This window comes from Physella acuta, unplaced genomic scaffold (assembly GCF_028476545.2).
Source record: "Physella acuta isolate Inbredline_101_S28 unplaced genomic scaffold, ASM2847654v3 ptg001465l, whole genome shotgun sequence".
NCBI lineage: Eukaryota > Metazoa > Mollusca > Gastropoda > Physidae > Physella > Physella acuta.
In genome coordinates, this window is record NW_026732980.1 from 119,512 (window position 1) to 142,663 (window position 23,152).

A 23,152-nucleotide genomic window follows, 5' to 3' on the forward strand; every position below is an offset into this window, starting at 1 on the left:
GAGTGGTATGATTTTTGATTTTTTACAAAATTCCAATTCTATTGAATATTTTGTTTATTTCCAGGTGAACCTTAATTAAAGGTGGTTTTTGATTCTATGTAATCTTTTATAATAATATGTCTCTTATGACTCAATTGATATTGTAGCTAGTCATTGAAATAAAGGTCTTACCCTGGCGGGTTTACCACTTTTAATATCCTCATGGAAAAATTGTAATACCCTTTTTTGAGGGATTTTGATGTATAATTACTTTTTGAAGGGTTACTTCCCTTTTACCAATTGTAAAAGTTGGAGTTACTTCCCTTTTATGTTCAGGGATATTTTCATCTGGTATTATGATTTTGATTGCCTACATTTGTAAAACATTTTTTTTATTTCATTGCCAGATTGGTTCCTTATGTATGTTTTTGTGGAACCTATCTGTCACTTCCAAAAAGGGAGGGGATGTGACCTACTTAGGTCGAGTCAGGTTCTATTTTTATTTTGACATTGTATAATTCCTTATATGGAGTGATTGTGCAACAACCGGAAAATTTCCACTGACTTATTAAGGAGTCTAAGATATAGAAATTTTCCATTAAGATCTGATTGAATGATTCTGGTCAGATGACTATCCCAACCAATGGCTACATGAGTTGAGGATAATCTCCCCTGTTGCAGAAGTCTTTAATTGCCCCGCACACTCGCAACACGAGGCAGTCTACAGGGCGATTTTACCTTGATCAGACCAGGCCGTCCATATTGTCCGGCTATAGACTCTGACCATTTGAACGTGAGAGAAATTAAGTCCTGTGTGTGCCTTGCTTTCTTAAGTTGATTTAGGCTTCTAGTATAATATTACTCGTCGCTGAGTTATTCCAGAAGCTATAGCAGTGTTGTGTGGCCTGTAGTTATTTAGACAGTGTAGAAATCTGTGATAGTGTTTTTCCTACATTTTGTAAGTTGAGTTTTGATATTTTATACATTAAATATTTTAACTAGTTCAACCTTGTGTTTTGCCACAACTGTGTTCGCTGATTAAAGTTGTATGTAGATTGGATGAGTGTTAATTACAATAGTATCACTAGTTTACCCTAGACATAGAATTCGAGCCCTAGTGTGCCGTTGTGTTAGTGTTCATCCACTTAGGCCGTAAGGCATTTGCATATGATCCCGAAAAAAGAATCCGGGGACGTTCACCGTCTATTTGGCTGATAGATAGGGGACGTTACACACATGTATTTCTTTTCAATCTAGGCTTACATCTGGCAAATCAAAGTAAAAGTTGTACCATGAATAATTTGAAAAAACAACATTGAATTATTGAATTTATTGTCAAATTAAATAAAGCGTGATCTCCCCTAAAAATTCTGGCATATTCTTATATAACACTACAGGATGGTAATTTGGGATATAGACACGCTCTTAATCAGTTTTTATATACTTAAACATTTTAAAATAGAATAGAATCTTGTAAAAAAAATTGTTCATCAAATGAACAGCAAACAATATGTGCATAATAGTGCAGATTATTAGTACTTTATAAATTCATGTGTTTTTTGAGTAATCAGAAATAGCGTAAAGTACCACTTCTGGTCAGCGTAAATTACTCAAAATTTGACAGTAGGCAGAGAATTAAATCTTTTACTTATATGTGAAATTTCGTTTATCTATCTGAAACAGTACTCAAGCTCCACATACGGGTACCGGAAATCACTGAAAAGTTGATACAGAACTACAAATTTGATATTTTATTATCCTTATATAATTTTTTATTATATATGAAATTTGATCAACCTAGCTATAAGGGTATTCAAGTTATCATGTTCACAGACATACATACACACATACATACATACACACACAGACATACGGACAAAATTGCAAAACAGTGTCTTTCAGACTCAGGGAGGTGTAAAACGTCGAGGTGTAAAACTTCAGCTATACTTAGTATACAAGAAAGTAAAAACTAGTTTCCCAAAGTGGAATTTTTCAATGTTGTAAAATAAACTTAATGTAACCATCTATGTTGAGGCAGTTTGAGGTTACGGGTATTTTAACATGGCCTAGTGGGCATTTGCATACACATACATACATTACTCCATAACTTATTGAAGAACAATTGCGGTTTTATAATATTCACAATTTTGCAACTAAGAGCAGTGAAAGTGACACTAGCATGATAATGCCATATTGCTTTAACTTGACATGAGAAAAGTGCTATTTCTTGGTCCAGGAGCATTTATTTTATCTAATGTCACTATACAGGTTAGGATTAAGCAAAAATTGCTGTTTAGGGATCACCGATAAATGATGACATGCCTTTTTGGGATGATTTTTACATACCCTCCAGTTCAAATATACAAAATGTTAGATCCACACTCGCCACCCAAAATAACTTAACACATCAGTCTTACGACCCCTCTCCTTTTAAATTACAATTTTTGCAATTTTGTAAAGCCATGTTTTGCTAAAATATTTTTTGGAATGTTGATTAATTTTTAATACATTTTACAAAAAGTCTAATTAAAAAACAAATTAACTGCAAAAATTTAGTTTAAAATTATTTTCAAAGATGCAAAAGTGTGCTGTCACACTTTCTGACATTCTGAGGACCACACTCGCTACACCGCCCTAATTTTTTAAATAAATACAAATTTTTGCTATTTTATAATTTTTTCTGTTTATTAGCTAAATAAAAAAATTATTCTTATTTATTATTAGACTAAAAATGTATTTTAAAATTTAGAGATTTAATTTAATTTTTAACTTTAATCAACCAATGGGCCTAATTAAATTATTCAAATTGATTTTCATGTTTTTAAATTAAATTAATAATTTTAAAATTATTATCTTATTTAAAAATATTTTTACATTATTATTAAATACTAATTGATTCTTGTGTTAATAGTTAATATCAGTGCCGGCGTTAGGAATACGTGGGGCCTAGGGCCAACCATCCACGCGGGGCCTTTCCATTATATATATGTATATATATATATATATATATATATATATATATATATATATATATATATATATATATATATACATACATAAAGGCCTATATAATGTGATGTACAATGTTTTGGAGTTTATAAGCTAATGTCAAACTTTCCACTATAATAACATATTTTTATCTCTTCCATGTATTAACCCAATGTTCGTAGTTTTTTTTTTCCTTTACTAAGATATTAAATCACTTTTAACAGTTATGTAATTCATACCAAATCACTTAAGAAAATTTAATCACGTGCCGCATAATTAGGAAAATAAAGTTTACAATACAGCGAACTCGGCCTGATGTATCAAAACAGTATAGACTTCAAAATTTGTTTAGAATTCATACAATATTTTAAAACCAAAATCATTATTGTCTTAATTATTGAAGGGGTGAATCCTTAAGGTGACACAACATAACAACAGTTTTAACTTTCTTCCAAAAAATAATAATAAATCACTCTGTTTAATGCCGCCTGATATAGATCCTAAGCCCCCCCCCCCTCCTCGTCGCCCTCCTCCCACCCCTCTGCACGCAGCTGAATGTTAATTTTGTTATACTAAGACAAGTAGGCCTACATATAGAGTAGCCCCCCCCCCCCCCCCCCCCCGAAAACGAAATGAAATTTATATAATTTATAGAGAAAATATATACTTTTAACAGTGTCCGCCCCCCCCCCCCCCCCGAAGAAAATCTACCGCCCCCCTCCCCGAAAATTTCAAGTGCCCCCCCCCCTCCCCCCTTGGAGAAAAAAGTCTGGAAGAAACACTGTACATATACGACATTATACGACATCTACAACAAGAAAGTCAGGACTAGAGTTCATCAGGTCACTAACTGTCTACTATAGACATCCCGTCTGCTCACTAAAAGGACGTCTTCATCGGTCCACATACAATAGGGTATCACTTTATGTCGTGGGCTAATTCTCGACCGCCATCTCCAGTCAGCTCAGGTCAAATGCCAGGCGACCGTACCCTACACAAAGAGTAGGCGTGACACTATTTTTGTATCGAATTACGGCCTGTCCCAGTTCAGGTGGGACTCACCAACATCAACCGTGGCCTCAGTTATAATAATCAACAACGTCAGCATTCCACCATTTAGTTTTTCCCAATTGAATTCAGCAACAATTTTTTTTTAAGTTTACGAACTAATTCAGAAAACAATGACATTGCTGAAGCGCGGGGCCCCTTCAAGCGCGGGGCCTATGGCGACCGCCCCGTTCGCCACCCCCTAACGCCGGCTCTGGTTAATAATATTAATATTGATTAGGGCCTACATTTTTGTTTTTAATTATATAATAAGTTGTAGACTTCAAATTTTTATATTAGGCCAAATAAAAACTACAAAGCACAAATTATTAATATTTTAATATATATATTATATTAAATATATTATAAATTGAATAGCCTAACAATATTATTAATAATTTAAATTATTAAAATAAATTAATAAATACATACTAATTAATTACTAAATACTAAATACTTACCTGAAGATTTGGGACGTGAATCCTTTCCTTTAGGCTTAACAGCCAATTTACTACTCATTGTTGAAGGATATATGTCTAGATCTAAGTCACGTTTGATTACCCTCGTAAAGTTTCAGAAGCACCAATTATAAAAAGTATCATCTTACTCGTGAAAATGAAAATAGAAAGTCGCCATCTTGCTATTTCTTAACAACTGTCGCTATGAGACGATGTAAGGGAGGTGATTATAATAAATGTTTTTCTGAAATCAATAGTTTGTTATCTCCCTTTTGTCTTATGTTAAAATTAACCTCATTAAATTGTATTAATAATAAAGAAATATTTTACTTTTATTATTATTCATGAACAAAACATAGCTATAAAATAAACCAAAGTTTTTAGCTAAAAGTAATATTGGCAATATTTATAAAGCTATTTTTGATATTCTATGAATTTATACAGCTGTACAAGTATTGACTTTTGACTTCAGTATTTAGTTGGATAAAAATAAATGTATCATATATTTATCAAAAAGCAGTTTTAATTTTTTTGTTTATTTTGAAAATGTCTTCACATTTTGCTTAGCTTATCTGCTTGCATTTAGCTTAATTAAAAGCAGCGCACAAATGTTAATGACAGCAATAAACACAAATTAAGGAAAACAAACAAAAGCAGTAACATCAATAATCACTTTAATTGTACACTCCTTATTTCAACATGTATTATCGTATCATCATTCAATGAACATCTATTCAATAGTTTTAATAACTAAATCAAGAGAACTTCTTGATGTGCTTTTACAGCATGACACACAAACTTGTGAAGGCCACTGTTGTATATGAATCAACTAAATAAAAACCGTGTGTGTAAAAATAATGACAACAGGATTATGACATTTGAAACTGTGAACACAGAGGATGGTACATCCTAGACCAGATACACAACATTGTAGGTTAAAACATTATCCAATTGTCTGTACAGCTCTGATACATATTCATAAAACAAAAAAATATGCATAATAAAACAAAAGGGAATGAACAATTATGATAATTTCAAAAATAATTTTTTAAAAATAATTTTCCAAAAATTAAACGAATTCTATTCAAGTTTTAGAAAAGTTGAAAAAAAAAACGCACCAATGTAGGTATGATTTATTTGAAGCTACGATAGAGCATAACTAGGAACATCAGTTTTTTTCTTAACAAAAATATGTATTCATAACAACATGTTACAAAAAAATGAGTGAATATGCACAAATTTATGTGTCTTGAAAATGAGTGGTTTGATTTCAGAAAGGGTGATGATAATAACAGACACACGCTGACACCTTGTACACATTGGCAGAAAGTGCATTACTACAATGTGAATCACTACAACTTTTTACAACATTCATTTAATTGGGGAGTGATGTGTGTTGTTAACACTTAAGACATTATATATATATACATTATATATATGTATGTATACACACATATAAATGATTGTATAAAATCGGCATTCTTTATGTTTCCATACCAATAATAAAATCTTTAAAAAGTGGCGTTATTATTTAGTTAACTACAAACTAATATAATTTGCTAACAAATTAGACCTAACCCCCTGTGTATTACAATACTACAGATTACTGCAGCATCACTCCACAGGTCTCTGCAAAAATTGTTCAGATAGTGTAATCTTAGTGGCAATAAAAACAATTTAACGATCAAACATTTACCTTTAATTGAGGCTTAGAAATTTGTTTATTTTGCCACAAGACGGCTACAACAGCATCATCTATAATAAAAGCACCAGCTTAAAACATTTTTTCAATGTAATTTTGTTAATGTATGCTAATTATCATGACTGTTTATAATTTTTTACAGCAACTCACCTGCATAGACTGTCCATTAATACTGACCAAAGTTATGGGTACATGTTTTGAGAAATTTAAAAAATTCTCATGTACATAAATTGGGAAAATATTTTAAAATTTAAAGATGATTTATCATTAAATATTAAAAGACTGGGCTGTAAATTCCACTAATGAATTACAATTTTTGTTTATGTTGCAAACTAAAAAAGTTGCAGATTGCAAATTTTATTTCCTTTGTTAAGGGGGGACAAAAACCAATTTTATTATTTAAAAAAAAAGCAAACAAAAAATGCTTCCTTTCAACCAGAAAAGCCATTTCTCAGAAATTTGAAAGGTTGAAATGTGTCATTGTTCACACATCATAAAAATTTATGTAAATAGAGTTTTACTGTATGGTATCACTTGATGTTCATGTTATCACTGAAGAAATAAAAATGTACATGCAATACACAGTAAATCTATATACAAAACAGTAATTTTTTTTTTATCTCCATGCCATTTTTTATCTGTATATCCTAACATGTTCTAAAAATATTTTGATCATATCTTCATTATATTTTTTTTCAATCTTGGTTTTATCTGTATCTCCTATCATCTCTGTATCTTTTGTAATCTCTATCTCGGCTTCTGTCTCTACTTCTTCTGTCTCTATCTCTGCTCCTGCCTTGGTCTCTATCCCTGCTTCTCACTCTGTCTCTACTACGATCCCTGTCTCTGCTTCGATCACGCCCTCGATCTCTGTCTCGACTCCTATCTCTGTATCGGTCTCTCTCACGGCTTCTATCTCTTTCACGACTTCTGTCCCTATAGCGATCTCTGTCTCGTTCCCTATTAAAAAAAGTTATTTTAATGTAATAGCTGTTGGGTATTAATGGAAAAAAATCATGTAAGATGCCACTGACTGAAATATCCTATTTTAAGCAGCAAGTAAACAAAAAAGCTAGGGATGTAATGTAATGCAAACTGAGGCTTTTCATGTTAGCTCTGGTAATGCAAAGTGAGGTTTTTTCATGTTAGCAGGCAAAACTGATCTGTCCTAGTAAGTCATGATTAGCCTCTGGGTTATATTAAGACACACATTTAACCATGTTGGAATGATATAGAACTTTTACCTTAACAACTTAAGGCGGTACAACCACAGATAACCACAAATACCAACAATAAGATTATTAAGATTTATTTTAGTAAAGTAATTAGGCTGACATGATGTAACCTGACTTATACATACAGGTTTTCTATAATTTACTTTACACTATCACCAAGTCAAGCAAGTGTTATGTTAAGCTCAACCCACCTGTCATATCTTAAGATTAGCTTAAGATAACCACAAATACCAACAATAAGGTTATTAAGATTTATTTTAGTAAAGTAATTAGCTGACATGATGTAACCTGACTATTATAACAGGTTTTACACTATCACTAAGTCAAGCAAGTGTTATGTTAAGCTCAACCCACCTGTCATATCTATCACGCTGACGATCTCTATCGTCCCTGTGTCTGTCACGCTCCCTGTGCCTGTCTCTAGAGCGGGACCTCTGGTCTCTGTGGCGGTCACGTGACCTTGACCTCCGGTCCCGATCACCTGAAGAAGCAGATCTGTCTTTATCCTGGACATTAGATTCTCTAGAACTGGACGACGTGGCCGGCACACCTTGAAGCTCTGTCTGACTAGCAGTGAGCTCGGGTGTAACAGGTAACTCAGATGTCTGACTGCTGAGTTCCATATCATGAGTAGGTGGAGTTTCTTCAACAACGGCTTCCTCGGTTTGATAATCCACTACAGGCATTTCCGGAATACCTTGAGAGAGAAAGCTCTGCCTGGAGAAAAGATTTTCACCCTCAACAGATTCAGTGATGCTGGAGGCAGGCAGAGTGTCCTGGGTAGATGTGTAGTTGATAGTCCAATCTCTAGCATCACTGCTGCCCTCCCCAATGGAATCAGTCATGGGTACGGTCATGTCAATGTTGTTGGTGTTGTTGAAGGCTGATGGGGACACAGGGGCAGTGATCTGCTGAGACTGTGAAGACTCAAAGATGTTTGAGAAGCCGGACTGGTCGACGTCTTGCTTTTGGTTGGAGTCGGAGGAGAGGTAGTCGTCCCCGGCGCTGGGAACAGATTCCAGCTCTTCACTGGTAGCTGCCAGCGGTAGAATGTCCTTCTCCAGCTCCAAGTCCTTGTCCTGCGTTTGATCAGCTTCAAACAAGGTTTTAAAACTAGAAGACTCACTCTCGTAAAAGTCCACAGAGGTTTTAGACTCTGAGCTGCTGTCCTTAGTGTTGTCCTCCGGGCTCAGCTTCTCCTTCTCCAGCTCAACCTGTGTGTCGTCAGTGTCGTACTCGCCGACCAATGGGAGAGCAGCACAGCTGCTACTCCTGAGGCCTAGGACAACATTTTCTTGTTTACCCGCAGCGACATCATCAAACTCATCCTTGACTAAATCTGTTTCCTTAGGAGATATTGGAATGTTTGCAAAGCCACCGGTAGCTTTTCCCCACACTTTTTCTCCATTATTGTCCTTTTCAGGTTCGTCTTCCTTATCAGAGGAGTTATCAGAAGTATCAGCTAAGCTTTGATTCATGCTTTCCAAAGTCTGTTCATTGTTTTCATTCACACTAGCAAAGTTTGTGTTATTTATGTTTTCTTCTACTACAGGTTCATCAGTATCATTGACACTCTCTGCATTAAGGTTTGCTGGGTTTTCATTTTCTTCCAAATCTAGGTCCTCAGCTTCTTTAAAACTCTGTGTGTCTAAATTTCCAATGCTGACGTTTTCTTCCAGAGAAAGTACGGGCACCTCCGAGTCAAAGTCCTCCGTGTCAACATTGTATGTAGAGTTTTCCTCCAGGACAGGGGGCAGATCATCTTGGACACTGTCCTCTAAATCTTCCCTTGTGTCAAACTGTCTGCTGTCTACTTCACTTGGTCCAGGTTGGTTTTTACTGATGGGTGTATCCTCAGTGTTTGCCTCCAATACAGCATCAGCCGTGTCCATAGGTTCTGAGTCTACCTGCTTCCCTGGCTGAACACACCAATTAGAATCTCCACTCCCATCCAATGCAATACCTTGTACCTGCACCACCTCTTGTGAGCTGACTAGATCACAGTCACCCCTGTTTTTCTCAATGCCCTCTGCTTTATTTTCAACTAAATCATGTTTCTGAGTTACTTCCAAGATTTGAGTAGTTTCCCTTGGTTTCAAAACATTAAGTTCATTTTCTACTGGCTTTGTCGAAGTGGTTTCATCCACCTCAGACAACGGTGGTATAGACAAGGTAAATGGCTTTTCTTCTACATCATCAGAAGTTTTAACATTATCTACAAAACTACTACTAGACTGGTCATCTATATCTTCAATTCTATCTTGTGGTATAACTTGATCAAGTGAAGATTCTGAATTTAATTTATCTGGCTCAGATTCATCTCTAGTGTCTTTAAACCTACTCGGCACATTATCACTGTCTATAGTACAATCAGGTTTAACCAAGTCACTATCTTTTTCATCTTTAGTCTTTTCATCCTTCGGTGAACTGCTTCTTAAAATACTGGTATTAGAGTTATCTCCCTGGAAAGAGTCTTCATTAAAGTTATCGTCTCTAGTAGAGTCCTGCCCTATACTGCTGTCTACTGATACATCTTTTTTATCTTCAAAGGAAGATTCAGCTTTGTCTTGTTCTTCAAAATTATTTCCTTCCTGGAAAATAATGTAAATTTATTTAAGATAAGCAAAACACTATATGATAAATCAATAAAAAAAGGACAAGTAGCAAAATTGTATACAAAACTACGCTATTTTGTAGTTCTGTCCTCGGTGTATGACTATCAGGTTCAGGATTATGGTAACAGTAAAGCTATAGTTAGGGTAGGGTATGGGATAGTGTTAATATTAGCAAAAAATAAGCCTCTAATACCAATAAAATCACACATGAAAACTCTACCTTTAAAATATTTTTGAACGTTTTCTTTTTGGCATCTTTCAGTAATGATGGTCTTTTTGGTAGATATTCTAACCCTGCCACGTCAGGCATGTCAACTGGCTCGGGTGGTGGTGAATCATAGCGCTGCCCTAAGTTTAAAAGAAGTTGGAATCCTTTTAATTATTATGAGTTTTAAAAATCCTTACTAGTAATGAATAGCTGAAGCACTTTAATTTAGCTTTCAATATGAAAGATAAACTAGAGTGCAAATAAATAACTTTATAATAGGAAAAATAATAATTAAAATAAATTATTCCTTTTTGAATACTATTTCCAATGTTATTTTAAAAAAACAAAACAAAGTAAAGTTAAAAATAAAAAGGTAGTTAGAGGAACAAAATTTTCTTAAAATATGTTTTGTATATTTATATTTAGATGACACGTATTATAAAGACTAATATCTTTTTTCAAAAAAGAGCACCATCTTTTAGTGAACAACAAAAAGATATGTGCGCAAATAAAGATAAGCTCCACTAAAGACATAACAATTATAAGCACTAAATGTTAATTTTTTTTTTTACCATAACCCAATACAGAAATTTAAACAACTTCTAAATTTCTGTATCTCAATTTTTATAATGTAAAAAAAATGCAGAGGTAAAGTATAAACCAGATGGTGATAGAACTGACTTGAAGGGAGAGAATCCTTTTTTATTAGACCCAAGACATCAAGCAATGATGCATCTGGTTTTTTTCTAGGGTCCTGTAACTCTTGCCCTATTAAATACAAGTATATGAAAACCAACCAATGAGTTTTACAGTGAAGTACATTAACTAATCTAAAGTACGATATCAATGGTACATGATACAATAAAGTAACACAACATAAACTAAACTAGTGTAAAATACAATTGGGACATGATATAATAAGGTAACACAACATCGAAAAAATTATTACCAAATTCCTCAGCTGCTGAAGGTGGGGGTTGATCTTTACTACAAGAGCTTTTGGAACATGCGACTAGATGATTTGCTGAAAGATTATATTGACATCATTACAATGAACTGCTTATTACTCTAAAACAAAACTTTATTAAAAAGAAATGCTATAATGTGCAGTAGATATGTAGGCACAGTTTCACCTGATTGTTTGACTTAGGTGATTTAATTCCACTAAATAAATATTTATCTTTACACGCATCATAAAAGATTTTAAGTATTTATCTTTGCACACACCAAAAGGATTTTATGTGCAAAAGGATTTTATGTGCAAAAGGATTTTATGTGCAAAAGGCTCTTTTACAATAAGTTATAGAAAAAAAAGCCATATATAAATTAAGAGTACTTGATAATATTACTCCCAGGCCCTACTTTCTTGCATTTACCCAAATACCCAAACTTCCAAAACCTAGCTGCAATATCAGTGTATTTTTAAGAAAAAAATAAAACAATTCTTTCAGAGAGGAAAGAAACAATACATAATATTGTAGCCAGAGTGTGTTACAAAGCAAGCCGTAAAAAAAAAATATGGTTATTTTTGTGTCATACCTATTCTATTGCCATAACTACTGACAAAGCCACACAAACAATATAGAGGTTCGTCTAGCTTTCCTTCAGTTGGCGTGTGAGAGGCTGCTGCTGTTAACTGTCCTGAGTGAAATCCCATCATATGATTTGCATATGCAAATGAGCAGCTTGTAGCAAATCTACACATTGAGCACTGGATAAATTTCCTGAAATTAAGGTAAACAATTATTTCTTGGTTGTTTTTGTGATTTGTGTAAGAAAAAATAGTTTTATTTTATTTTTTTATTCGTAGTAAATTCTAATAAATATCATTTTAAGGTTAAATGAGTTCTTTAAAGTTTAATAAGATTTAGAAGCCATACTTTGTTTTAATAACTCTAGAATGTTAGGCAAGTACAGTGGATGGTTATTGATACAATTTTCTTTAGGCAAACTGGTAAATATAGATAATATGATAAATTTTGGAAGATAGGTTAAAACTGGTAAATATAGATGGTACAATAATAATGAGATAATAGTTAAAAACTGGTGATTCCATTTTAGATAAGGAAGCAGATAACAATATCTTACTTGTAGTGGTCTGGTATTCCCATAAGCATCTTGCATTCTATACATTTCACCTTGTAGACATTTTGAGGGAAGCTGAGCTTATGGTCCAGGATCTTCTTCACGGCTGGAACATTCAGTGACTTGATGCCACATGTCAATCTGTCGTTGACCGACTTTTCTGTTACTTTAATCATCACTTGGTGAGGCGTCGTGTATTTTGCGTTAATTCCTGAGTAAGAGAAAGAGGTAATACATCAGGGATGATTATTTACAACTTTGCCATTGGTTAAATTCAGGCAACTATATCTTGGTACTTTAGAAGTAAAACAATAAACAAGTCAAGGGCATTTTTTTAAAATTGTGCCAAGGGTAAAAATTATAAAACTATAAAGCAGAGGGATTGCATGAGGCAGTAGAATGGTTAATGCCCCAAGCATTTAAAAAATGTAAAATAATTAAAAAAAAACACTCAAGCTCTTACCAATTACACCTTTCTGGTTGGGCATATGATCAGTCTTGCGATGTACTTTGAGATCACCAGAATTCACAAAAATAAGCTTGCAAAGTTGACACTTCTTGATGCTATTTTTTATCTGAAATTAACCATGACAAGTCAGCCATTAGTTCCTAAATTGATTCAAATTGCTTAAATTCTTTACATGTTAAAATTCTTGATTGGCTCTAAAAACTTTTACTTTGAACTTCTTTGTGGCAGTGATTTTATTAAAAACAAATTATTCAACCTACTCAACAGTATTATTCAGTTTTTCTGGACGCTTAATGATTCTGTACAGTTATCTTTCAATCAACATTTTAAAAAAATTAGATTTATTTCAAAACATTGATTATAATTTCATTAATTTTTAAATATTTGACATAAAGTATACCCTTTAAAATAATTGGCTAATACTTATTAAAATAATTGGCTATATACGACTGTTTGTAACTCAAGTAAGTAAAATGAAGCAGCCAAAGAATTAGAAAATACAGGCTTTGCTGCTCAATTCAAATAAAAGGCCCAGTGAATCACCTGATGTTTCATGAGATGATTATAATAAATGGTTGTCTGACCCCAGCCTTGACTAACAAATCGTACACGGAACACCCGCAGACAGTACAAGCACAACAGAGACTCAGAGCTGTTATGTTTCTGTTGAAAAAAAAATGTAATGATAAGTAATTGATAATAACTTTGGTTATCAAAGCGTACCAAAAATTATATTAAATTATTGAGCTAATAATTAAAGGCTAATAATTATAGCCTTGGTACTATATACAATCTTATTTGTTAAAAAAAAATACTTTAACGATACAGTATCCATATAATTTAGCTTTATTGTAGAAAAAAATTTGCCGTTTGATTTAAAATAATGACGTACCTTTTTAAAGTGATCAACCACATCACTGTACATTGAGGATCTGAACTTGCACAGCTGACAGATGTAGGGCATCTCACAGGCGTTGTGGTGCCGCCTCATGTGGTCAGTCAAACCATGGCGGTTGTCATGGTCTTTCTCACAAATACGGCAAAGCAGGACATTGGTGTTATTCATATGAACCTGGTATAACAAAAAATGTTTAATTTTAAAGCAGCCAAATGAGGATATTTTAAGACCAGCACAATCTATTTTAACTTATTAAATAAACACTAAATTATATTTATAATCATAGTTTAATTACTTTTGCTTACCTTCTCTATGTGGGTCTGCATTTCAAAAGGTGTGTCAAACTGTTTGTAGCAGTGTTTACACTGTGTAAGGTCACTGAGGTCAAGGTTGACCTGTCTCTCAGAGTCAATGTGCCCTTGTATATGCATCATGGCAGCCACATTGTTGTACAGCATTTTATTACAATACCAACACTGAAAGATACAAACAAAATTAATTTTTACTTATAAAGTGACGGTCTTGGTTTAAATTTGAATTAATATGCAAATTTTGAGTATTTTTTTAGAATAATAAAAAAAAACCTACTTTAAATCTAAGTTCTCCTTTCTGCTCATGATAAGTTGGATCACCTTCCATCTTTCCATAATAATATTCATCCAGTGGCACCCAATTTCCTGTTGAACCAATTAAATCAAAAAATAATCTATAAAAAAAGTTTTCAGTTCTGATAATAAACATTAAGGATAAGTATGATAATATGTTTGTGTTTAATAAGCATATTAACATAGTAACAATTACAATATTAAAAGGATAAACATTGGTATCATAAACATTAGGGGACAGCGTGGCCTAACGGTAGAGAGCTAGACTGCTAACCCAACAGTCTCGAGTTCAAATCCGGGATCAAATAAGTGGAACGTCCCTGAGTCCACCCAGCTCTGATGGGTAACTAACTCACATTAGGGAAACAAAGGCGGCTGGGCATACTGCTGACCAAACTATCCCTTCATATGCGAAGGTTTCTGGAGCAGATGAACTCTACTTGGGCACAAATGGGGCAGGAAAGTGGAAAGGAAAATAAAATAAAAAATAAAAGAAACATACCACTTTCATCTTCTAGCTGTGCTTGCTTTCTTGCCTTCTTTTTTAGTGGCTCTGATTCAGCTCTAGCTAAAGCCTGTTGCTGCATCTGTTGCCTGAAGTTAAAAATGAACAGATGAAAAATCACTTTAAAGGCCAGAAAATAATAACTCAATACTTTTTATTACTAAGTGTATACTAACTGCTCTTTGTATTATTACATATGTACTGTACAATAACAAGTTGGTTTGACAATCAATTTATTAAAAACATGGCAGGTGAAGGAGCTATCATCAATGATAAAAAATTTTAGATTTTGTCTAACAAAAAAAAAAGATTTTTCAAGATTGCATTCAGTATAATTATTTAAATCAAACTATTAGTCCAATATACAAAAATATTATGACACTCAAGTGGACTAAATATAATTTATAATATTGTGTTCACTTAAATTTAAATATTTTTTTAAACAGATTTTAGTCGAAATAAATATACTTTGGCGCTATAATACCCCAAAAAAAATTAAGTATTTTTCAAAAAGAGAGTTAGTCCGGTTCACAAAAATACAATGGCATTACAATATACCACAAATAAAATAAAGTATTGTTAAAAAAAATGTTAGTCTGATTAACAACAATAAATTATCACTATAATTTACCTCAAATAAGCTAAGGCATCTGACTGAGCTTTAGCATGGACTGAGGTCATTGTCTTTGGTACAATCTGAGTACTTTTGCGTAATGTATTCACAGGCTGAGACAGCTTTTGTTGCAGTGTTGAGTTCTGCCAATCTGTAAATATTTTTTTTCATTACTAAAAGGCCTAATAAAAACAAAGTTAAACACTACTAACAATTATATTCTTTAAAAAGTTAAAGTAATAACATTAATGCAGACTATATTAATTAGCATAAAATACATAATGCTGATCAGATATAAAAAAAATTATTTCTAATACTTTACCTGCAAGTGGAGCAGTCTTTCCAGTATGAGGCTGAAATTTTAAAAAAACATTTTTAAGTCAGTAATCACATTATAAATTTTAAATCAGCCAGTTTATTTCTTTTAACTTTAAAAATGTGTTCTATTTGCCTTTCTAAAAAGTGCACAATAAGCAAACTAACAAAATGTGCATTATCTGTCTCTCTAAAAGGTCATAAGTGATAGTTTGTAAGCTTACTGAGTCCTGAATTCGGGGTGGTGGTTGTTCATCTAGAATTATAACATCAGGCGATACAGGACGGTTGGCACTGCTGTGATAGTTAATGAATTGAATTTTAGAACTGCTGTTAGCATACTAAAAACTAATTTTACTTACAAGCAAGCTATTAACAATGAGTTATTAAAACAAAATGCTATCTAACATGGAAAATGTGTTCACTTCCTAGTCAGCCTAAGACAGAAAAGATATATAGTTAGACTAAGGATTAGGTTTAGAGTGTCGATGTCTGTCAGTTCTGCCTGAGATTTAGCAAACAAGCACATAAAACTGATAAAGCAGCATGCAGTGTTTATAAGAATTTGCCAGAAACTCATGTTTTGATGACATACCTGATTTGACTATGTATTTGAGGAGGTAAATGAGCGTGTGAGGGTACAGCGATTGGTGCTGGAGTTTGGGGGGTGTGAACCATCGAGAAAGGCTTGTCTACAAAATAAAATTTCAAGTTTTAAATAAGATCAACCTAGAACTTATTTTATTAGTCATTGGCAATAAAATGAAGACATTTGTTTTTAAAATTATTGGATTTTTCCAACAAATTAAACCTTAAACAAGGTTTAAGTTGGAGATTTCAGGCCACTTCAGGCTTTAATTTAATGGAATGGATACAGTAACAGATGAACCCATCTATATATCCCCATCAACAAATCATGTATAAACAGGATACTATTTTAAACACAGTTTTAAAATTTTGATTTTTGTCAAGTTTCCAATTATTAAACTGATACTATATTTTACATACAATATTTTAAAAACATTAGTATTTGAATCTGATACATTTATCTAAATTGAACAATGTTACAATAACTCAATAATTAGAGATCTACACTTATTTTTGATTAAGAATTAAAATATCACACAGACCAAGTATTTTGGTGGCCCCATCTGGCAGGAAAACAAGACGACCTTCTCTGGCTGCCTTAACAAGATTTAGGGACTGTTCATAAAGAGCTTGTTCTCTCTTGGCTGTCTTAACCTACAATACATATGACAACTTATGCATGACACAACGGTTGTTGTGATTTTATTATATTAGTAAATTCTTAACTTGTACTTACATTTAACATTTAAACAGAAAAAAAAAGTTTACTTTTTACCTGAATGGCACTAAGAGGCTCATCTCGACATTCCATAAACAATTCAACAATAGTAGCCTCAGATACAGAGGGAGTTTTTTTTGTAGATGCTACAACTGGAGTGGATGCAACAGGAGTTCTTTTTGTAGTTGAAATGACTGGTGTAGATGCAACAGGAGTTCTTTTTGTAGTTGAAATGACTGGTGTAGATGCAACAGGAGTTCTTTTTGTAGTTGAAATGACTGGTGTAGATGCAACAGGAGTTTTTTTGGTAGATGAAACAACTGGTGTAGAGGGATTTTTTTTCAAAGATGAAATAACTGGTGTTTTTGGTGTTTCCTGTTTGCCTGGAGCAGTAGGAGTGACTGGTTTTGGTTTGCTTTTGGGTCTGCCTGGTCCAGCCTAAGTAAGCAAAATAAAAAAGACAAGATACACATTTAAATTCTATTATCATATCATAATGTAATAATAATAGCAACAATAACTGATGTTAACGTTATGTTTTTCTGTGATAAAATTTAGCTCAAGTCATGGCTTAAGGCCAGTGCTAGAGCTTAAGGATGGATTGCAGAGTCTACAACTGCTGGCCCGAAAGTCTTGAGTTCAGAACCAGGCATAGAGTACAAAGAATACCCTGATTCCACCCATTTTTTATGGGTACCTAACCTATGTTAAGGAAAGTAAATGCAACAGGACATTGTGCATTATATTAATTACAACTACTTTAACATGTTTTATACATTAAGTACAAACCCTTTTTCCAGATCCCCAGTCAGGATCGTCGTCACTTTTTTTCCGTTTACCGGGTTTTTGTGTTTCAAGAATTTCAACATCATCATCATCATCAACAATCACAACAGGAGGATCTGCAGTGGGTTTCTTTGGTGGTGGGGTTGCTTTAGGTTCAACATTTACAGTCCGCGGCCGACCTCTTTTACCTGTTCGTACTACAGGTGGTGAAGTTATATCCGTTACATATCGCAGCGGAGTTTTGATTTCTCTGGGCATGTTTTTTCATGGATGAAAAACTACCTGAAATCAATATTTTATATTTTAATACAAACAACTTTAAAGCCAAAAATATCAAACCCATCTTTATTAAAAGATAAGAATATTTTACACAAAATTTTAAATCACTTATTTATATTACTAAATTAGCAAGAGAAATCTTGATTGGTATAATTATTTTTTTAATATCCTTTGTCACAAAATCCCTCAAAAAATGCCAACATTGAACATTCCCCCCCCAAAAAAGCAACCAGTTTTACGTAGTTTTAAAATAACACTCTGAGACTGTACCAGAAGTAATACTACTCAGAAGTAATACTACTTGAACCCATTCACTATGTTGGAAAACTGAGAGCATCACTAAATTTCCAAACACCACAGGTGTGTGACATAATTTTGTCTAACCGTGGAGAAAAACTCAAAATTGAACTAAACCAAAATGGGTCCAAAAGCTGCAAAAAAGGTAATAATATTGTTTGTCTTGGTGTAGGACTAATACTAATTTTATTAAGACGCACTTCATAGTAAAATTAGTATAGTATGTAGGCTAAGTAGTGTCTATAGTGTAACTTAAAACTCTAAATTGAGGGAAGTGAACATGAAATAAGTAATTTTTTAATAACACAAATGTCAACAGTAAACTTAGTAAACTAAACTTACTAGAAATCTAGATCTAGATCTACAAGTACTAAGCCGACAGTAAGCCTAAGCCCTAGCCTTAAACTTAAGCTAAGTACAAAATGTTTGTACGTACACAAAAACTTCACTAACCGCTCACCAACAAAAGGCAACAACTGAAACAAGTGAGACACACTCACACTTTTTAATTAAACTGATTAAAGTGATTAGGCCTAAAGTTTATTAAACTCCATTGATTGATTGAATCAATGGACGCCAGCAAGAAAAGTCTCAAAGGTATTTGAGAGGTCCATAAATTAATTTAAAAATCATGCACGGCGTAGTTACAATTAATATGATTATAAAATCCTGCCTGTCTGTTTTTTTTCGGACTTTACTAAAGATTGGATGTATCTGATGTTTTTAATATTTTCGGTAACTAAATAAAAATTTAAAAATAGCAAAAACAATTTGGTTTTCACGTGTAATGGCGACATAAACAATGGCATCCTGCTATTCGATAGGCCGCCATAAATTTTATCGTACACATTGTAAGCTTAAAATAGAAAAACTAGGTCATGGGGTTTAAATTTGCATTGTTATTTAAAAACTTGATCTTCAAAGTTTTGTAAACAAATAGTTATCGATCACTAAGTTACTGTACAGCCAATCAATATTTGTCTTACGAAAGTGAAACATTCTGTTATAACTTAGGCTTGATGAAAATAAATAGAAATTATTTTCAAGTTCTCTGGCTTTGCAACTTTTATAGGCCTAGCATTTATTCTAAAAATATAAAATTTCTAAATTATATTTAGGCTTAGGCCTAAGTTTTTATTTTTTTATGGTCTAAATATAAAAAGCATGTTTTTATTCCATGTCAACAACATTATGGAAGGAATCTGGTTAACTCGCTGGTGTCCATTGATCCAGAATCCAGTTCAGTTAAGATCTACCATCATTCTAATAATTCTATCATCTATCATTCTATCTGTTTAGTAAAAAAAATAGGTAATCTATTGTTTTGGGTAAGTAAAATCGCCCGCGGCTATTAATGTACGAAAACGTTACCTCATCGTCAAGGCTTTAATAGAAGTGTATTGTGATATGTTTGTGTCAAATATTATAGATAAATGAATAATAAACCTAAGTCAATGGCTAAATATATCAATATAGGCCAGAAGTTAACTTTAAACAGCAGTGTCAGCGAGCAAGATTTGCTATATAAACAGCAGCCATTTGTAAAATAGAGTGGCTTCCCCCTGAATCTCGCGCTATAAGTTTATAAAAATAAAACAAGATGGCTGCTATAACTATAGTAAATGAGTATGGTTGCATCTGGTGGAAACATCGCCAGTCTTCATTTATTAGTAAAAAGTTTTAATTCAATTGTTTAAAACCAGGTAGGCCTACATAAATGAAACATTTTAGTCATTTTAGTATTTTAAAAAAACATAAATCCTCCTCAAAATGTGAAATAATTATTAAAATCTAAGGAGTCACCTGCTTTTCACATTACAAGTCGCGGGCGATTTTACGTACCCAAAACGATAGATTACCAAAAAATAATAAATTCAAAATTGCAGTTAGGCCTATTGATTAGAATATTACAAATTACCTTTAAATTTACATTTGCTCGGGCCTAACTAAGCCTAAACTAGACCTAGACTACTAGATTCTAGATCTAGATAAAGTAGACACTCCTAGCTAGAGTCCTAGAGTACTAGATCTAGATCTAGATTCTAGATCTAGTGTTTATTTTTAATAAGGTGATATCTAAAGTTGCAGTTCCTGAAAAAAAGATGGCGCCAATAGCCTAAAGCTTTGACTGCATGTGTGTAATACCGATCGCAAACAAAGAAAGATAGAGCAGAAATTAATAACTAGACACCCTAGAGTAATTAAAAGGGATGTGTACATAATAGTTTGTTGGCTAACACATACAGAATTGCAGCTACCTGGAAATTCAATAAAAATTAAAGCTCTCTAGGGAAGATAACCCTTTGTCTCTTACCTTGGCGTACATTTTGTCACGTGATATTCAGCAGAAAACGTACCGAAGATAAATGACCTTTTTATTTCCTTTATATTTTCATTAAAGCCACCAGTAATTAAAAATAATGGTAAATAAAATGTGCGCCTTTCCATGACATCTCTTCGAATGTTTTATTTTTTAAGGATACATTGTTTTTTATGTTGTCTTCTTTTTGAAAAATAAAAGTTTGAAGTAATAAAGGGAAAAAGAGTAATATCTAGGCGTAGACTAGAGAATATGCTAAATGGACAGTGTCCAGAGTTTCTTCCAGGCATCTCTTCGAGGGGGGGGGGAGGGCGAAGAAAGTCTACTGCCCCCCCCCCCAAACGAAATGGAATTTAGATCTATGCTTTTACCAGATAAATCCAAGGGAATGACTGACTCAACAAACGCAACTAATGTATTAATGGGTGGAATTGCCGGGCGGGGAGACAGTTGGGGGGGGGGGGCAGAGTTTCTTCCATGCATCTCTTCGGGCCCCCCGAACGAAATGAAATTTATATAGAAAATATTTACTTTTAACAGTGTCCGCCCCCCCCCCCCCGAGGAAAGTCTACCGCCCCCCCCCCCCCCCCAATTTTTTTTCAAGAGACCCCCCCCCCCCCCGGAGGAAAAAGTCTGGAAGAAACATTGGGGGGGGGGACATGCCGGAAGAGAGGGGGGTTATATGCCATGGCCTACAAAAGAGTCTTTAGTTTTGCATTGCCGGGCTGTGGTCTCAGAGGGGTAAGGAATTCTTAGCTGAATTATATTAGAAAAAGCTAGTTATCAGGTCAAAGTTCGCCGTTCGTTGTTGATTGTTACAATGAACTTAGGCCGTAACTCGATATGAAGACGTAGTGTCAGTGGCGTAGCGAGGTCGGGTGTCCCCCCCTCCCCCGAGGCATAGGAGACCCTTCCCAGGGACAAACTTTCAAATTTTCGATTTGCACCCCCACCCCTCAAACTTTCGATTTGCCCCCCCCCTCGAGTTTTTCTCTATATATTTTGCTATTTTTATGCCTTGGTGTCACCCCCCTAAATGGTGTCACCCGGTGCGGTCCGCACCCCCCGCCCCCCCTCGCTACGCCCCTGCGTAGTGTCACACCTAGTTGTGTGCAGGGAAGAGTAGTACGGTCGCCTGGTTTGACCTACGGTGACTGGCGATGGTCGGACTTGAATGAGTCCATCCCCACCCCACCTCCCTCAGACCTGGTATGAACATTTGGGAAAACATGTACTGTGATACCGTAATGTATTCAGACCAATTGTAATTTTTACTTTCTCGTATATACGTAGTATAGAGAAAGTATTGTAATCGTGCAAAAAAAATCGAGATTTTTACAAATCTCGACGTTTTACACCTCACTGATACGGAAAAACATAATTTTGCAATCTTGTCCGTATGTCTGTGTGTCTGTGCGTGTGTGTCTGTGTGTGTGTGTGTGTGTGTGTGTGTGTGTGTGTGTGTGTGTGTGTGTGTGTGTGTGTGTGTGTGTGTGTAAACACGATAACTTGAGTACCGTTACAGCTAGGTTGATGAAATTTCATATATAAGTATTTTATCAAAATCGTAGATCCGTAACAACTTTTGAGCGGTTTCCGATAACCGGAAGTGGTACTTTTTCTACTTTGAATTTTTCAAAAGCCTATAACTTGAGTACTATTTCAGAATTCTCTACCTTCTGTTAAATTATGAGTAATTTCCGTTGACGGGAAGTACTAATTTACGCTATTTCCGATTTCTCAAAAACGCATCTAAATTTATAAAGTACTAATAATATTGCGCACCATTATGAACATCTTTATTCGGCGTTCGCTTGGTGCGCAATACTTTTTTTCTATGAGATTCTATTCTATTTTAAAAAGTTTAAGTATTTAAAATGGATTAAAAATCATAACTAGATCTATATCCCGAGTTCCCATCCCCTGTTGTTTTATATAAGAATATTCGAGAAAGTTTAGGGGAGATCACTCCCGGTTTATTTTAGTAAGCAGGCGGGATGCCTGTAATAGTTACAGACCTTAGAAATGCTTGTCTTGTTTTGTTAGTCGAAGTAGTCCGATACGTAGGATTAAAGTCTCGTATTTGTCTGGGGTGCCTTCCCAGAAAGACGTGGACCAGCCGGACCAGTGCAAGAAATGTAGACCAACAACCCAGTGACGTAGCCAGGAGGTCATGGGAGAGGTGCGAGTTTTTTTGCATGTATAGGGCCTATTTATTATATATTATGAACATGTAAATATAATATGTAATATAATGAGAGGGCGCCCAAGACAGACCTGGAGGCGGAGCCTTCTTGAAGAACTGAAGCCAATAGGGATGTCTTGGGAGATGTCAAAATTAATAGCCGAGGATAGGAAGAAATGGAAGGAAATGGTGGAGGCCCTATGCTCCATAAGGAGCAAAGAGGACTAATCAATCAATTATATATTATATAAAGGCTT

General features: G+C 34.2%; 2 protein-coding genes across 6 annotated transcripts in view; both read right to left on the reverse strand.

Moving 5' to 3' along the window:
- LOC131928124 (MYCBP-associated protein) overlaps window positions 1–4,676 on the reverse strand; it is a 29,154-nt gene extending 24,478 nt beyond the window's left edge. The window contains exon 1 of the mRNA XM_059284060.1: window positions 4,476–4,676. Within this exon, the coding sequence (XP_059140043.1) occupies window positions 4,476–4,533 (58 nt within the window). The 5' untranslated portion in view covers window positions 4,534–4,676. The remainder of the gene's footprint in view (window positions 1–4,475) is intronic.
- A 456-nt stretch (window positions 4,677–5,132) lies between these two features.
- Window positions 5,133–20,731, reverse strand: LOC131928118 (uncharacterized). Of its 5 annotated transcripts, none has more exons than XM_059284045.1 (21): window positions 20,705–20,731; window positions 17,818–18,096; window positions 17,086–17,466; window positions 16,853–16,964; window positions 16,318–16,414; window positions 15,947–16,019; window positions 15,730–15,760; window positions 15,426–15,558; window positions 14,792–14,883; window positions 14,273–14,361; window positions 13,990–14,160; window positions 13,679–13,858; window positions 13,330–13,449; window positions 12,781–12,892; window positions 12,321–12,528; window positions 11,772–11,956; window positions 11,182–11,256; window positions 10,914–11,000; window positions 10,245–10,396; window positions 7,764–10,000; window positions 5,133–7,134 (listed from the first exon to the last, which is right to left on the reverse strand). In XM_059284045.1, the coding sequence occupies exons 2-21, from the start codon at window positions 18,070–18,072 to the stop codon at window positions 6,882–6,884; spliced, it is 5,043 nt and encodes a 1,680-aa protein (XP_059140028.1). In that variant the 5' UTR covers window positions 18,073–18,096; window positions 20,705–20,731; the 3' UTR covers window positions 5,133–6,881. The 5 variants fall into 5 exon arrangements, with proteins under 5 accessions (XP_059140028.1, XP_059140030.1, XP_059140031.1 ...); XM_059284047.1 differs by having other exon boundaries at window positions 20,649–20,708; XM_059284048.1 differs by lacking the exon at window positions 20,705–20,731 and adding an exon at window positions 20,635–20,693 and having other exon boundaries at window positions 10,245–10,372.
- Window positions 20,732–23,152: the final 2,421 nt, after the last annotated feature.

What these genes read in the sequence shown, in the direction of transcription:
- LOC131928118 (XM_059284045.1), bottom strand. Translation starts at nt 18,072, where the DNA reads ATGCCCAGAGAAATCAAAACTCCGCTGCGATATGTAACGGATATAACT. An exon ending in TGGTTGATCACTTTAAAAAG is followed by an intron (nt 13,450 to 13,678) that starts GTACGTCATTAT and finishes TTTTTTCAACAG; the next exon opens with AAACATAACAGCTCTGAGTC. An exon ending in CGTTCAAAAATATTTTAAAG is followed by an intron (nt 10,001 to 10,244) that starts GTAGAGTTTTCA and finishes ATTATTTTCCAG; the next exon opens with GAAGGAAATAATTTTGAAGA.